This window comes from Mobula hypostoma, chromosome 4 (genome assembly GCF_963921235.1).
Source record: "Mobula hypostoma chromosome 4, sMobHyp1.1, whole genome shotgun sequence".
Classification (NCBI taxonomy): Eukaryota; Metazoa; Chordata; class Chondrichthyes; order Myliobatiformes; family Myliobatidae; genus Mobula; species Mobula hypostoma.
The window spans coordinates 204,191,052-204,206,522 of NC_086100.1; the positions used below are offsets into that span (position 1 = coordinate 204,191,052).

At 44.9% G+C, this 15,471-nt stretch overlaps 1 protein-coding gene across 4 annotated transcripts in view; it reads right to left on the bottom strand.

Annotated features, from left to right (window-relative positions):
- LOC134345912 (uncharacterized) overlaps nucleotides 1–15,406 on the bottom strand; it is a 46,894-nt gene extending 31,488 nt beyond the window's left edge. For 3 of the 4 annotated variants that reach the window (XM_063047254.1, XM_063047253.1, XM_063047255.1), the window contains exons 1-2: nucleotides 15,274–15,406; nucleotides 14,777–15,013 (exon numbers count right to left, since the gene is read on the bottom strand). In XM_063047254.1, the coding sequence (XP_062903324.1) occupies nucleotides 14,777–15,013; nucleotides 15,274–15,349 (313 nt within the window). In that variant the 5' untranslated portion in view covers nucleotides 15,350–15,406. Of the gene's footprint in view, nucleotides 1–14,776; nucleotides 15,093–15,273 lie in introns of all 4 variants that reach the window. The other variant, XR_010017790.1, reaches the window with a different exon arrangement.
- Nucleotides 15,407–15,471: the final 65 nt, after the last annotated feature.

The window sequence follows — 15,471 nt, forward strand, 5'->3', positions numbered from 1 at the left end:
ATATCGTGTCTGTTAAATAGGGGTCGTGGACAATTCTGATTTGATGGAGACAGACGTGAAAGCACAGAGGAACATCTGGAGAAATTTCTGAAACGCCGGTTCGCTGCCGCTGCTACTGGGTGATCGAGAATCTTCCAGAGGGAAGGCCTCAAAATCCCCGGCTTTGCCAGCTGCTGGCAAACAAGGCTGAGGTCGAATCGCTCGGATAGAGATGATGCTCGGTACTCGGTGTCGGAGGGCTGATCAGAGGCTCGAAGTTTTCAGACGACTTAACAGCGGCCAGAGCGTGAGTGGGCCAGTGAAGGAGTGGAGCTTTGAGGCTTTGACTCGAGAGATTCTGGCAGTTTTGGCAGTTGGTCTGTGCAATCAATTCAATCAAGATTTGAATAGATCAGCAGAAAGCTGTTGATTAGACAATCAAGATTTGAATAGCTCAGACTCAACAGAAAGCAGCTGATTGGGCAGTCGAGGTCAGGTGACCAAACATTTTGAAAGATCAAACAGATAAATAGAGGGATAGCTCAAGCGAAGCAGCCTGTGGAAACTGGCCAGTGAGTGAGTGGGCCAGTGAAGGAGTGGAGCTTTGAGGCTTTGACTCAAGAAGCTTCGACAAGAGGAGGCGGAGGACAAGCTAGCTCGCAGTTAGTTTTTACAATGTCTCCTGAGATGGTGATGTGCCTCTCGTGTGAGATGTGGCAGTCTTGGGGGAACTCCCCTCTCCCGCAGAGCCACATCTGCCAGAAGTGCATACAGCTGGGCGATCTGGAAGACCGTGTAAGGAATCTGGAGCAGCAGCTGGATGACCTTCGACTCATAAGAGAGAATGAGGCAGTCATAGATGAGAGCTACAGGGAGGTAGTCACACCTAGGCTGTCAGAGGGGGGAAAGCGAAGGTGAGCACACAGGTAGTGGCAGAGCACCCCTGTAGCCATTGCCCTGAATAATAAGTTTACCGTCCTGGATACTGTTGGCGGGGACGACCGACCAGGTGTGAGCCACGGTGGCAGGGCCTCCGGCACTGAGTCTAACCCTGTGGTGCAGAAGGGTGGGACGGAGAAGAGGAGAGCTGTCGTCATTGGAGACTCTATAGTCAGGGGAGCAGACAGGAGATTTTGTGGACGTGAGAAGGACACCCACATGGTTTGTTGCCTCCCGGGTGCCAGGGTCCGGGATGTCTCTGACCGGGTGCACGACATCCTGGTATGACAGGGAAAGCAACCAGAAGGCGGATGAGTTGAGGGCATGGATTGACACGTGGAATTATGACGTTATAGCAATTAGTGAAACTTGGCTACAGGAGGGGCAGGACTGGCAGCTTAATATTCCAGGGTTCCGATGTTTCAGATGAGATCAAGGCAGAGGAATGAAAGGTGGGGGAGTAGCAGTGCTTGTTAGGGAAAATATTACAGCAGTGCTTAGGCAGGACAGATTAGAGGGCTTGTCTACTGAGTCCTTATGGGTGGAGCTGAGAAACAGGAAAGGTATGGCCACATTAGTGGGATTGTATTACAGTCCACCCAATAGTCAACGAGTATTGGAAGAGCAAATCTGCAGGGAAATAGCAAGCAACTGCAGGAAACATAAAGTTGTGGTGGTAAGGGATTTTAATTTTCCACACATTGATTGGGACTCCTATACTGTTAGGGGTCCAGATGGTTTAGAGTTTGTAAAATCTGTTCAGTAAACTTTTCTAAATCAATATGCAGAGGGACCAACTAGAGGGGATGCAATATTGGATCTCCTGTTAGGAAACGAGTTAGGATAAGTGACAGAAGTCTGTGTAGGGGAGCCTTTTGGTTCCAGTGATCATAACACCATTAGTTTCAACTTGATCATTGGCAAGGATAGATCTGGTCCTAGGGTTGAGGTTCTTAACAGGAAGAAGGCCAAATTTGAAGAAATGAGAAAGGATCTACACTTCACCTGTGAGTTGGCTGGGGTGATATACTGCGTCCAGTGCTCCCGATGTGGCCTTTTATATATTGGCAAGACCTGACGCAGACTGGGAGACTGCTATGCTGAACATCTACGCTCTGTCCGCCAGAGAAAGCAGGATCTCCCAGTGGCCACACATTTTAATTCCACATCCCATTCCCATTCTGACACGTCTATCCACTGCCTCCTCTACTGTAAAGATGAAGCCACACTCAGGTTGGAGGAACAACACCTTATATTCCGTCTGGGTAGCCACCAACCTGATGGCATGAACATCGACTTCTCTAACTTCCGCTAATGCCCCACCTCCCCCTCATACCCCATCTGTCACTTATTTTTATACACACATTCTTTCTCTCACTCTCCTTTTTCTCCCTCTGTCCCTCTGACTATACCCCTTGCCCATCCTCTGGGTGCCCCCCCCGCCCTGTCTTTCTTCCCAGACCTCCTGTCCCATGATCCTCTCGTATCCCTTTTGCCTATCACCTATCCAGCTCTTGGCTCCATCCCTCCCCCTCCTATCATTTTGGATCTCCCCCTCCCCTTCCAACTTTCAAATCCCTTACTCACTCTTCCTTCAGTTAGTCCTGACGAAGGGTCTCGGCCTGAAACATCGACTGCACCTCTTCCTAGAGATGCTGCCTGGCCTGCTGCGTTCACCAGCAACTTTTATGTGTGTAGCTTGAATTTCCAGCATCTGCAGAATTCCTGTTGTTTAAGGATCTAAAAAGCGTGGATTGGGACAGGTTGTTCTCTGGCAAGGATGTGATCGGTAGGTGGGAAGCCTTCAAAGGAGAAATTTTGAGCGTGCAGAATTTGTATGTTCCTGTCAGGATTAAAGGCAAAGTGAATAGGAATAAGGAACCTTGGTTCTCAAGGGATATTGCAACTCTGATAAAGCAGAAGAAGGAGTTGTATGACATGTATAGGAAGCAGGGAGTAAATAAGGTGCTCTTGAAGATCAGAGTGGTCAGCTATGTGCAGAACCAAAAGAAATGAGGGAGATCTTAAATGGGATTTTTGCATCTGTATTTATTAGGGAAATAAGGGAGGAGGGGTGGCATTACTGGTCAGGGATATTATTACAGCTACAGAAAGGGTGGGCAATGTAGCAGGATCCTCTTTTGAGTCAATATGGGTGGAAGTCAGGAACAGGAAGGGAGCAGTTACTCTACTCTGGGTATTCTATAGGCCCCCTGGTAGCAGCAGAGATACAGAGGAGCAGATTGGGAGGCAGATTTTGGAAAGGTGCATAAATAACAGAGTTGTTATCATGGGTGACTTTAACTTCCCTAATATTGATTGGCACCTGATTAGTTCCAAGGGTTTAGATGGGGCAGAGTTTGTTAAGTGTGTCCAGGATGGATTCCTGTCACAGTATGTGGACAGGCTGACCGGGGGAATGCCATATTAGATCTAGTACTAGGTAATGAACCGGGTCAGGTCACAGATCTCTCAGTGGGTGAGCATCTGGGGGACAGTGACCACTGCTCCCTGGCCTTTATAATTATCATGGAAAAGGATAGAATCAAACAGGACAGGAAAATTTTTAATTGGGGAAAGGCAAATTAAGAGGCTATAAGGCTAGAAATTGTGGGTGTGAATTGGGATGATGATTTTGCAGGGAAATGTACTATGGACATGTGGTCGATGTTTAGAGATCTCTTGAGGGATGTCAGGGATAAATTTGTCCCAGTGAGAAAGATAAAGAATGGTAGGGTGAAGGAACCATGGGTGACAAGTGAGGTGGAAAATCTAGTCAGGTGGAAGAAGGCAGCATACATGAGGTTTAGGAAGCAAGGATCAGATGGGTCTATTGAGGAATACAGGGAAGCAAGAAAGGAGCTTAAGAAGGGGCTGAGAAGAGCAAGAAGGGGGCATGAGAAGGCCTTGGCGAGTAGGGTAAAGGGAAACCCCAAGGCATTCTTCAATTATGTGAAGAAAAAAAGGATGACAGGAGTGAAGGTAGGACCGATTAGAGATAAAGGTGGGAAAATGTGCCTGGAGGCTGTGGAAGTGAGCGAGGTCCTCAATGAATACTTCTCTTCGGTATTCACCAATGAGAGGGAACTTGATGATGGTGAGGATAATATGAGTGAGGTTGATGTTCTGGAGCATGTTGATATTAAGGGAGAGGAGGTGTTGGAGTTGTTGAAATACATTAGGAGAGATAAGTCCCCGGGGCCTGACGGAATATTCCCTAGACTGCTCCATGAGGTGAGAGAAGAGATTGCTGAGCCTCTGGCTAGGATCTTTATGTCCTCGTTGTCCACGAGAATGGTACCGGAAGATTGGAGGAAGGTGAATGTTGTTCCCTTGTTCAAAAAAAGGTAGTAGGGATATTCCGCGTAATTATAGACCAGTGAGCCATACGTCTGTGGTGGGAAAGCTGTTGGAAAAGATTCTTAGAGATAGGATCCATAGACATTTAGAGAATCATGGTCTGATCAGGGACAATTAGCAAGCTTTGTGAAGGGCAGATCGTGTCTAACAAGCCTGATAGAGTTCTTTGAGGAGGTGATCAGGCATATAGATGAGGGCAGTGCAGTGGATGTGATCTATATGGATTTTAGTAAGGCATTTGACAAGGTTCCACACGGTAGGCTTATTCAGAAAGTTAGAAGGCATGGGATCCAGGGAAGTTTGGCCAGGTGGATTCAGAATTTGCTTGCCTGCAGAAGGCAGAGGGTGGTGGTGGAGGGAGTACGTTCGGATTGGAGGATTGTGACTTGTGGTGTCCCACAAGGATCTGTTCTGCGACTTCTACTTTTCGTGATATTTATTAACGACCTGGATGTGGGGATAGAAGGGTGGGTTGGCAAGTTTGCAGACGACACAATGGTTGGTGGTGTTGTAGATAGTGTAGAGAATTGTCAAAGGTTGCAGAGAGACATTGATAGGATGCAGAAGTGGGCTGAGAAGTGGCAGATGGAGTTCAACCCAGAGAAGAGTGAGGTGGTACACTTTGGAAGGACAAACTCCAAGGCAGAGTACAAAGTAAATGGCAGGATACTTAGTAGTGTGGAGGAGCAGAGGGATCACAGGGTTCATGTCCACAGATCCCAGAAAGTTGCCTCACAGGTGGATAGGGTAGTTAAGAAAGCTTATGGGGTGTTAGCTTTCATAAGTCGAAGGATAGAGTTTAAGAGTCGCGATGTAATGATGCAGCTCTATAAAACTCTGGTTTGGCCACACTTGGAGTACTGTGTCCAGTTCTGGTCACCTCACTATAGGAAGGATGTGGAAGCATTGGATAGAGTACAGAGATTTACCAGGATGCTGCCTGGTTTAGAAAGTATGCATTATGATCAGAGATTAATGGAGCTTAATGAGAGGAGACATGATAGAGGTGTACAAGATAATAAGAGGAATAGATAGAGTGGATAGCCAGCGCCTCTTACCCAGGGCACCACTGCTCAATGCAAGAGGACATGGCTTTAAGGTAAGGGGTGGGAAGTTCAAGGGGGATACTAGAGGAAGGTTTTTTACTCAGAGAGTGGTTGTTGCGTTGAATGCACTGCCTGAGTCAGTGGTGGAGGCAGATAGACTAGCGAAGTTTAAGAGACTACTAGACAGGTATATGGAGGAATCTGAGGTGGGGGCTTATATGGGAGGCAGGGTTTGAGGGTCGGCACAACATTGTGGGCCAAAGGGCCTGTACTGTGCTGTACTATTCTATGACTCAGAGTCGGACTGTGGTTGGGCATGGCAGGGAGAATTTTCTTCCTTCTCCCGTCTGCGCGGCATGTGGGACATTCAAGAGACTTTGAACTTTTACTGTGCCATGGCCTGTTCTTCATCAAGTTATGGTATTGTTGCACTGTTGTAACTATATGTTATAAATATGTGGTTTTGTTAATTTTTTCAGTCTTGGTCTGTCCTGTGTTTTGTGATATCACACTGGAGGAATATTGTATCATTTCTTAATGCATGCATTACTAAATGACAATAAAAGAGGACTGCGTGTCCTCATAATCTAAAAAAAGAGTATAGGAAAGAATGGAATAAAAGCACCTTGAGTTTATAACTTGACAAGTAAAATCACCAGTGAACGCAAGAATAGCGAGTTTTAGCAACAAAACCAGCAGGTGTGATGTCAAACAACTACCTCTACATCTGCAGCTATTCATGCTGCCAACACAACAAAATGCACACCATGAAAGAACGGAGCTCCAACCTCGCCTGATATATTACCGACCTAATACAACAATGAGCCTTGTTGCCACAGCTGTTATCACGTTGTAAGCAATGCAGGTGTAATTGCCAGTGTGATTCAAAGACAGACCTGCAATAATCAGCTGTTGCCCACTTAACCAAAATGTTGAATTATCTCGATTCCATTGAAACTGAGCAGCGGGGTCTGAAACAGCAGAGCAAAAAAAGCTCTGAGCTGGTGGATGAGCGCGGTGATTCTGGTCAATCAAAAACAAGTGTTTCAAAAATAATACACAAGCTTGAAAAACTGCCAGACTTTGAGCTTCTCACACCAGCAGATGCAATCTCCATGGCTCTTCACACAGCTTTAGACTACCTGGACAACACAAACACCTATGTCAGGATGCTGTTCAGCGACTACAGCTCAGCATCTAATACCATCATTCCCACAATCCTGATTGAGAAGTTGCAGAACCTGGGCCTCTGTACTTCCCTCTGTAATTGGATCCTCAATTTCCTAACCGGAAGACTACAGTCTGTGCGGATTGGTGATAACATATCCTCCTCGCTGACGATCAACACTGACGATCGCGCTCCTCAGGGGTGTGTGCTTAGCCCACTGCTCTACTCTCTGTATACACATGACTGTGTGGCTAGGCATAGCTCAAATACCATCTGCAAATTTGCTGATGATACAGCCATTGTTGGTAGACTTTCAGGTGGTGACGAGAGAGCATACAGGAGTGAGATATGCCAACTAGTGGAGTGGTGTCGCAACAACAACCTGGCACTCAATGTCAGTAAGATAAAAGTGCTGATTGTGGACTTCAGGAAGGGTAAGACAAAGGAACACATACCAATCCTCAAAGAGGGATCAGAAATTGAGAGATTGAGCAGCTTCAAGTTCCTGGATGTCAAGATCTCTGAGGATCTAACCTGGTCCCAACCCACTGATGCAGTTCTAAAGAAGGCAAGACAGCGGCTATACTTTATTAGCAGTTTGAAGCGATTCAGTATGTCAACAAATACGCTCAAAAATTTCTCCATTTTTACCACCATTCACAACCTTTCTATTTGCGGCTTTGCTTGAACTTTTAATGTCATTTATTTTCACCCCAGCCACACTGTCAGCTCTGGCACTCTGGTTCCCATCCTCATCTGCAAATTTGCTAATGTTACTTTTAATCCCTTCATCTAAATCATTAATGTATATTGTAAATACCTGCTGTCCCAGCACTGAGCCTTGCGGTACCCCACTAGTCACTGTCTGCCATTCTGAAAAGGACCCATTAATCCCTACTCTTTGTTTTCTGTCCGCCAACCAATTTTCTATCCATGTCAATACCCTACCCCCAATACCATTTGCTCTAATTTTGTGCACTAACCTCCTATATGGGACCTTATCGAAGGCTTTCTGAAAGTCCAGGTACACTACATCCACTGGCTTTCCCATGTCCATTTTCATAGTTACATTCAAAAAAAATTCCAGAAGATTAGTCAAGCATAATTTCCCCTTCGTAAATCCATGCTGACTCGGACCTATTCTGCCACTGCTATCCAAATGTGCTGCTATTACGTCTTTTATAATTGATTCCAGCATCTTCCCCAGCACTGATGTCAGACTAACTGGTCTATAATTGCCTGTTTTCTCTCTCCCTCCTTTCTTAAAAAGTGGGATAACATTAGCCACCCTCCAGTCCTCAGGAACTGATCCTGAATCTATAGGACATTGGAAAATGATTACCAATGCATCCACGATTTCCACAGCCACCTCCTTCAGTACCCTGGGATGCAGACCATCAGGCCCTGGGGATTTATCAACCTTCAGTCCCATCAGTTTACCCAACACCATTTTGTGCCTGATGCAAATCTCCTTCAGTTCCTCTGTTACCTTAGGTCTTCCGGCCACCATTACATTTGGGAGATTGTGTCTTCCCTAGTGAAGACAGATCCAAAGTGCCTGTTCAGCTCATCTGCCATTTCCTTGTTCCCCATAATAATTTCACCCGTTTCTGTCTTCAAGGGCCCAACTTTGGTCTTAACTAACTTTTTCCTCTTCACATACCTAAAGAAGCTTTTACTATCCTCCTTTATATTCTTGGCTACCTTACCTTCGTACCTCATCTTTTCCCCCTGTACTGCCTTTTCAGTTATCTTCTGTTGCTTCTTAAAAGTCCCCAATCCTCTGGCTTCCCACTCATCCTTGCTATGTTCTACTTCCTCTCTTTTATTTTTATACTGTCCTTGACTTCCCTTGTCATCCACAGTCGCCCCTTACTCCCCTTAGAGAGAGATGAAATCTGACGCCAGTAATATAAAAGGATTTTTCAAAATATTTTCCAGATATAGTAAGCGTAAAAGAGAAGAGAGAGAGTGGATAAGGGACTGCTGGAAAAGAACCTCAGAGCGTTAGTAATGAGGAACAAAAATGTAGCAGATGAACAACTATTTTGTGTCAGTATTCACTATGGAAGGCAATAACAGTATGCAGGAAATTCAAGAGTGTCAGGAAGCAGTAGTGAACAGAGCAGGCCAGGCAGCACCTCTTCCTAGAGGTGCTGCCTGGCCTGCTGCATTCACCAGCAACTTTTATGTGTGTTGCTTGAATTTCCAGCATCTGCAGAATTCCTGTTGTTTTAGTAGTGAACAGAGTTGCTATTGCCTAGGAGAAGGTTCTGGGGAGGCTGAAAGGTGCGGAGATAACTAACTCATTGGACCAGATGGACTTCACCCCAGTGTTATGAAAGACATAGCTGAAGAGATTGTGGAGGCATTAGTCATGATCTTTCAAGAATCACTAGATTTTGGAATGATTGTGGACGATTGGAAAATTACAAATGCCACTTCACTACCTAAAAACAGAGGGAGACAGGAGGATGGAAAGCGTGGACCTGCTCTCCTCACTTTAGTGTGGAGGAAGGTGCTAGATACCATTATTAAGGATGACATTCTGGTACTGGGAGGGACATGATTAAATAAGCTAAGGTTAGCATTGTTCCTTTCAGGCGACATCTTGCCTGACAAATCTGGAATTCTTTAAGAAAACAGCGGGTAAGATAGTCAAAGGGGAGTCACTGGATATTGTTGATTTTCAGAAGGTCTTCGACAAGATGCCACACATGAGACTGTTTAACATGGTAGACTCCCAAGGTATTGCACGAAATAACAATGATGGATGACTGGCCGACTGGCAGGCGCAAGGTGTGTGAATCGATGTGATCTATTCTTGTTGGCTGCCATTGGTGCTCCACAGGGGTCGGTGTGGGTCCACTACTTTTCACATTATATCTCAATGATTTGGAAGATGGAACTAATTGCTTTGCAGATATTACAGAAATAGGTAGTGGAACAGGTATTATTCAGGAAGCAGGGAGTATGCAAAAATACTGAGACAGATTGGAAGGATGGCCAAAGAGCCAGATGAAATATCACACAAGGGGGTGTCTCGTCGTGCAGTTTGGTATAACTAATAAGGGTGCAGACTATTTTCCAAACCGAGAGAACATTTAATAATCAGAGGTACAACAGCACCCGGGAGTTCTTGCACAGGATTCCCTAAAGATCATAAGGCCATAAGAGATAGGAGCAGATTTAGGCATTTGGCCCATCGAGCTTGCTCTGCAATTTCAAATCATCCATTTCCCTCTCAGCCTCATTCACCTGCTTTACCATCCCCCCTCCCCATATTCCTTTATGCCTTCACTAGTTACTAATCTGCTAACCCGTGCCTTAAATATACCCAAGGATGATCTGCACAGCCGCTGTGGCAAAGAATTCCACAGATTCACCACTCTCTGCATAAAGCAATTCCTCCTCATCTCCTTTCAAAAATCAACATCACTATTCCGAGGCAGTGTCCTCTGGCCTTAGTCTCCCCACCATAGGAAACGTCCACTGCACATCAACTCTATTGAGACATTTCAACATTTAATACTGTTTAATGCTTCCTACCTCATTTTTCTGATTTCCAGCAAGTACAGCCCCAGAGCCACCAGACCTTCCCTATATGATATGTCCTTCAAACCCGCAATCATTTTGGCTAGTGTCCTTTGAACCATCTCTAACGTCAGCATATGATCTCTTAGCTAGGCGGCCCAGAACCATTCATTATATTCCAATTGAGGCCTCACCAGCATCGAATAAAGCCTTAACATTTTATCACAGCTTTTCTATTCCAATTCTCTCGAAATGAAGACCAACATCATATTTACCTTCCTCACCACTGACTCAACCCCCAAATTAACATTTAGGGAATACTGTATGGGGGCACCTAAGTCCCTTTGCACCAGAGACTTATGACTTCTCTCTCAATTTAGAAAATTGTCTATGTATTTATCTCTTCTACTGTATTTGTATGCTCATACACCTCCAAACACTCTATTCCATTGGTCACTTTTTGCGCATTACACCAACCAGTTTAAGTTATTCTGTAGCCTCTCTGCTTCCTGATCATTACCTGTCTCTTCACCTATCTTTGTATCATCTGCACACTTGGACACAAAGCCATCAATTCTTTTCATTCAAATCTCTGACAGTAAAAGAAAAAAAATAGAAGTGGTCCCAACACAGTCCCCTGAGGAAAACCACTAGTCATCGGCAGCCAACTGGAAGAGGCTCCCCTTGTTCTGACTTTTTTACCTCCTGCCAATTATCCAACTCTGTATCTGTGATTCTAGCATGGATAAGGCAGGGGCTGACTGTTATCAGGCAAAGAGTGAAAACAAAGGGAGCCTTTTCTGATTGACTGCCGGTGACGAGAGGTCTGTGTAGGGTCTGAATCTTTTTACATTGTTTGTCAATGATTTAGATGATGGAATTGATGGCTGTGTTGTGAAGTTTGCAGACCATATGAAGACATGTGGAGGGTCGTCTAGATCGGAGGACGTAGAGAGGCTAGAGAAGGACAGAGAGATTTGGAGAGTGGGTAAAAGAATGGCACCTGGAAAGGCAGTGTCTAGAAGTGTATGGTCATCCACCATGGTAGAAGAAATAAAACTGATGACTATTTTCTAAATGGAGAGAAAATACGAAGAATGGAAGTGCAAAGGGACTTGGAAGTCCTTGTGCAGGATTCTCTTAAGGTTAATTTGCAAGCTGAGTCTGTGGTGAGGAAGGCAAATGCAATGTTGGCATTCATTCCAACACAAGAATATAAAATAAGATGTAATGTGTGACCGGTGAGGCCACAGATGGGACAGATGTTTAGTTTTTGACGTCTTAGAAACGATGTGCTGATACTGGGGAGGGTTCAAACGATGTTCACATAAATGACTCCAGAATTGATTTGCTTATCATATGAGCTTTCAATGGCTCTAGGGAAGTACTCACTGCAACTGAGAAGAATGAGGGGTGACCTCATTGAAACATGTCAAATTGTGAAAGGCTTTGAATGCGTGGATGTGGAGAAGATGTTTCTATAGGGGCGGAGCATAAGATCAGATGACACAGCCTCGGAATAGTGGGGCTTCCTTTTAAAATGGAGAAAAGGAGGTATTTCTTTAGCCACTGACTCGCGAATCTGTGGAATTCTTTGACACAGGCCGCTATGGAGGCCAAGTCTCTGTATATTTCAGGCAGAGGTCGATAGGTTCTTGATTGGTCAGGGCATGAAGGGATATGGGGAGAAGGCAAGAGATTGGGGCAGAGGGGAAAATTAGATCAAATTGGATGATGAAATGATGCAGCAGACTCGATGGGTAAAATGGCCTAATTCTGTCCATATATCTTATTGATTCTCATAGCCATGATGTAATGCAGAAGCTTCGTACTGTATTGATCAGACAGCACTTGGAGTATTGTGAGCAGATTTGGGCCCCTCTTCTGAGAAATTGTGTGTCAGGATTGGAGAGGGTCCAGAGGAGGTTAACATGTAGGTTTCCCTCCAAGCTGTGCAGGTGAGCGTCCGGGCAGTAGTTGAAATGTTCCCACGCATATAGGTTTCGTTGCCACGCAGCTTGAATTTTCTTTTATACTGTATAATTTTCATTCAAAGTGCGGCACATTTTTCAGGCTGTTTAAGAATATTCAGCTCAGAGGAGTGGCTGGGCCGAACAATTAAAAAAAAATGAGGGATTGTTCTTCACAAGAAAGATTCCAGGACTGAAGAGGGTGAGGAATGTTTGATGCCTGTAGTCACAGGAGTTTGGAAAACTGAGGTGACATCTCATTGAAACCTACTGAATATTAATAGTTCTAAAGTCCTAGATGGAGTGGATATGGCCAGTGCGTGGGCTGTATGACTATGAATCTATAGTATACCTCTCTGCTGATGGAAGATAAACTGGCGTAAATGTCTGACATTGTTACAACAAGCATAATGCATACTACTGAACAATGCAAAGCTCCTCACTCAGTAATCCAAATCAAAGCAACAATGAAATGCCTATACAGCTTTCGAACATGAGTGTATATTGGTAACCAATGCCAGTATCCTTGCGTTTTCACGTGTAAAAATAGCAACACTGAAGGTGAGCTCAAAGCACACGACCATAAGACAAAGGAGCAGAATTGGGCCATTTTATCCTTTTTTTCTCCTCCTCAACCCCAGTTCCCAACCTTCTCCCTGTAACCTTCGATGTCATGTCCAATCAAGAACCCATCAATCTCTGCCTTAAACACAACCAACAACCTGGCCTCTACAGCTGCAGGTGGCAACAAATCCCACAAATTCACCAGCCTCTGGCTAAAGAAATTTCTCCACATCTGTTTTAAAAGGACACCCCTCTGTCCTGAGTCTGTGCCCTCTTGTCCTAGACTCCCCCACCATGGGAAACATCCTTTTCACATCTACTCTGTCTAGGCCTTTCAACATTAGAAAGGTTTCAATGAGATCCCCCATCATCCTTTTGAGTTTCAGTGAGTACAGACCCAAAGACATCAAAAGTCCCTTTCATTCCTGGAATCATCCTCGTGAACCTCCTCTGGACTCTCTCCAATGCCATACAATTCTTCTAAGATGAGGACACCCAAGTCCCTTTGCATCTCAGCTTTTTGGATTTTCTCTGCATTTAAAACACAGTCCACACATTTATTTCTACTACCAATGTGCATGACCATGTATTTCCAACATTATATTTCATTTGCCACTTTCTTGCTCATTCTCCTTATCTGTCCAAGTGCTTCTGCATGCTACCTGTTTCCTCAACATTACCTGCCCCTCCACCAATCTTTGTATCACTTGCAAGCTTGGCAACAAAGCCATCTACTTCATGCAAGTATTTATTTTAACAATCTGGAAACTGTCGTAGAGATCTGGCAAAGAATAGTGTCCTCTGCATTCAATTCTGAACATACACTGGAGACTTAATAGACTTTAGACCAAATCTGCCTTGTCTGGTGCTGATGCAGGGCTGTGGTCAAGTTGTGACAGGGCATATGTTTGCCTGTTCTGGAGAATCTGGGAGCACAGATCCGAGGCAGAACAGGTGCCCATGGTTTGCTGAGAACATTATTGATCTCTCAAAACCGCATCTGAAGAAATGTGTTACATTTCTCTCTCCACAGCTTTTACCTGGCTTGCTGATGTTTCTGATTGTTTGTCTTTTTTTTAATTTCAGAGTTATACCATCTGGGTTATTTGTCTTTCAGTCACTGGAGAAAAATGTGACAATTTACTCTGTGGTTGTTTGAGATGGATGTGCAGAATCTGAATGCTCAGATTACACGTCACTGGCTGCATCATCAGATTTTTTTTCAGGATCATTATCAGTGGTTAAGTAGATTTCCTGGAAGCTGCATTGCCCCACGAGTCAACGGGCATGGCTCACCCGAACTCCGTCCTTGCCAACAGCAACAGGAACAACTTTCCAGTTAAACATATGAACCATTACACACGTGACATTTGATCAGTTTGATCTTTTCATCAGGAGCCAAAGCACATTCTTTTAATCCCCGATGAACACATTTTTTTTTCACAATCTCTGTCTTCCTATTAAACGTTTCATATTTCATCGCGGGATTATCTTCTGATTCTGAACATCTGCGTTATATGTCTATTTCCAAAGAAACTTTCAGGGTTCCAGAGCGGTGACATTGTGGGCAGTGCATCCCTGGGCGTCACAGGACAATTCAGCTGACGTGCAGGGGTTAAACTGCCCACAAGATCACACAAAGCGACATCAGCTCAATTTATTTTTCCAAAAATACTTTATTCAGAAGTATTACAATATAAAGTCATTTACATAAACACACACACACACAGAGCTACTAAAGGATTAATATCATTCAAACGCGGGATGAAAGGATTCATTTTGTGACTGGGAACGCCTTATCGTCTGGTCACTACTGACGTCACATCAGGTTTTACATAAAGCTATACTAAACGGAAATAAGTGAAAAAATTGAGGGGAAAAAACTCCTCTATCAAAGAATAGGTTTTTTTTAAAGTAAACTGGCGTAATCAGGCGAGGCGTGACCGTTGGGCTGAGCCGGGACACTCGGCCTTGGGTTCCACACCCACAAGCCCCCTCGATCTTATTTTATCCAGCCAGCCGACGCCTTTCCGGCAAGATCCCACAGTAAATAAAGGACAGGGTCATCCTATGAATTGGCTAACAGTTCCCGATTAACAGAAGATAAACCTCCAAGACGTTAGTGACTTACAGAGTACCAAATTAAATTGGACAGTAAAGATAAAACACAGGATTAAAGAGAAAAATAGAAGCCCTACAGCCAACGTCTCACTTACCAGTGACTTGGAGAGTGATGGTCGCTGAGGTTTGCGAGCCTTTGGTTGGGACCATGTTCACCTGGTATTCCCCACTGTCATACTTGTTCACCAACTTCAGCAGTAGCGACCCGTTGTTAGTGAACAGCTCGGCTCGCGAATAAGAATTATCAACAGACAGGGTTTGACCGATCCACTGGCAGACCGTTTTCTCGTTAAAGGTCCAGCTTCCACTGGAGATCTCATCCGACGGCCACACTGAAAAAAAACGCATTTCCACCCACGGTTGCATTTATTTGTCTGTGCTCCACCATGATGGTAAAATTCAGAGACTCACCTGGGGAAGAGAAAATGTTATGAGGGTAAAGCGACAAACAGACGGAGAAATGTGCTTAGCTCAGTGAGTACAGACTTTTAAGATCTGTACTCGGCTCAATAAGATCGTCTCTTGTCAACTGATCTTCTTTCCTACATCCCACGTCCACCCTCTGACCACTAACCGTCCCAGCGACCCTCACCAGCGGTTATGAAGAAACAAAGAACAAGCGCTGCGTTCGGCATCGGCATCGGCATCGGCACCGGCACCGGCACCATATCGAGAGAACAGCATCCGCCTGCTCCCGCACTCGGAGGCACAAACACACCTCTCGGTCTCCCCGCCACGTCATCAGAGGCGGCACCGCTCATTGGACCAAATTTCCAGCGAACCAACATGC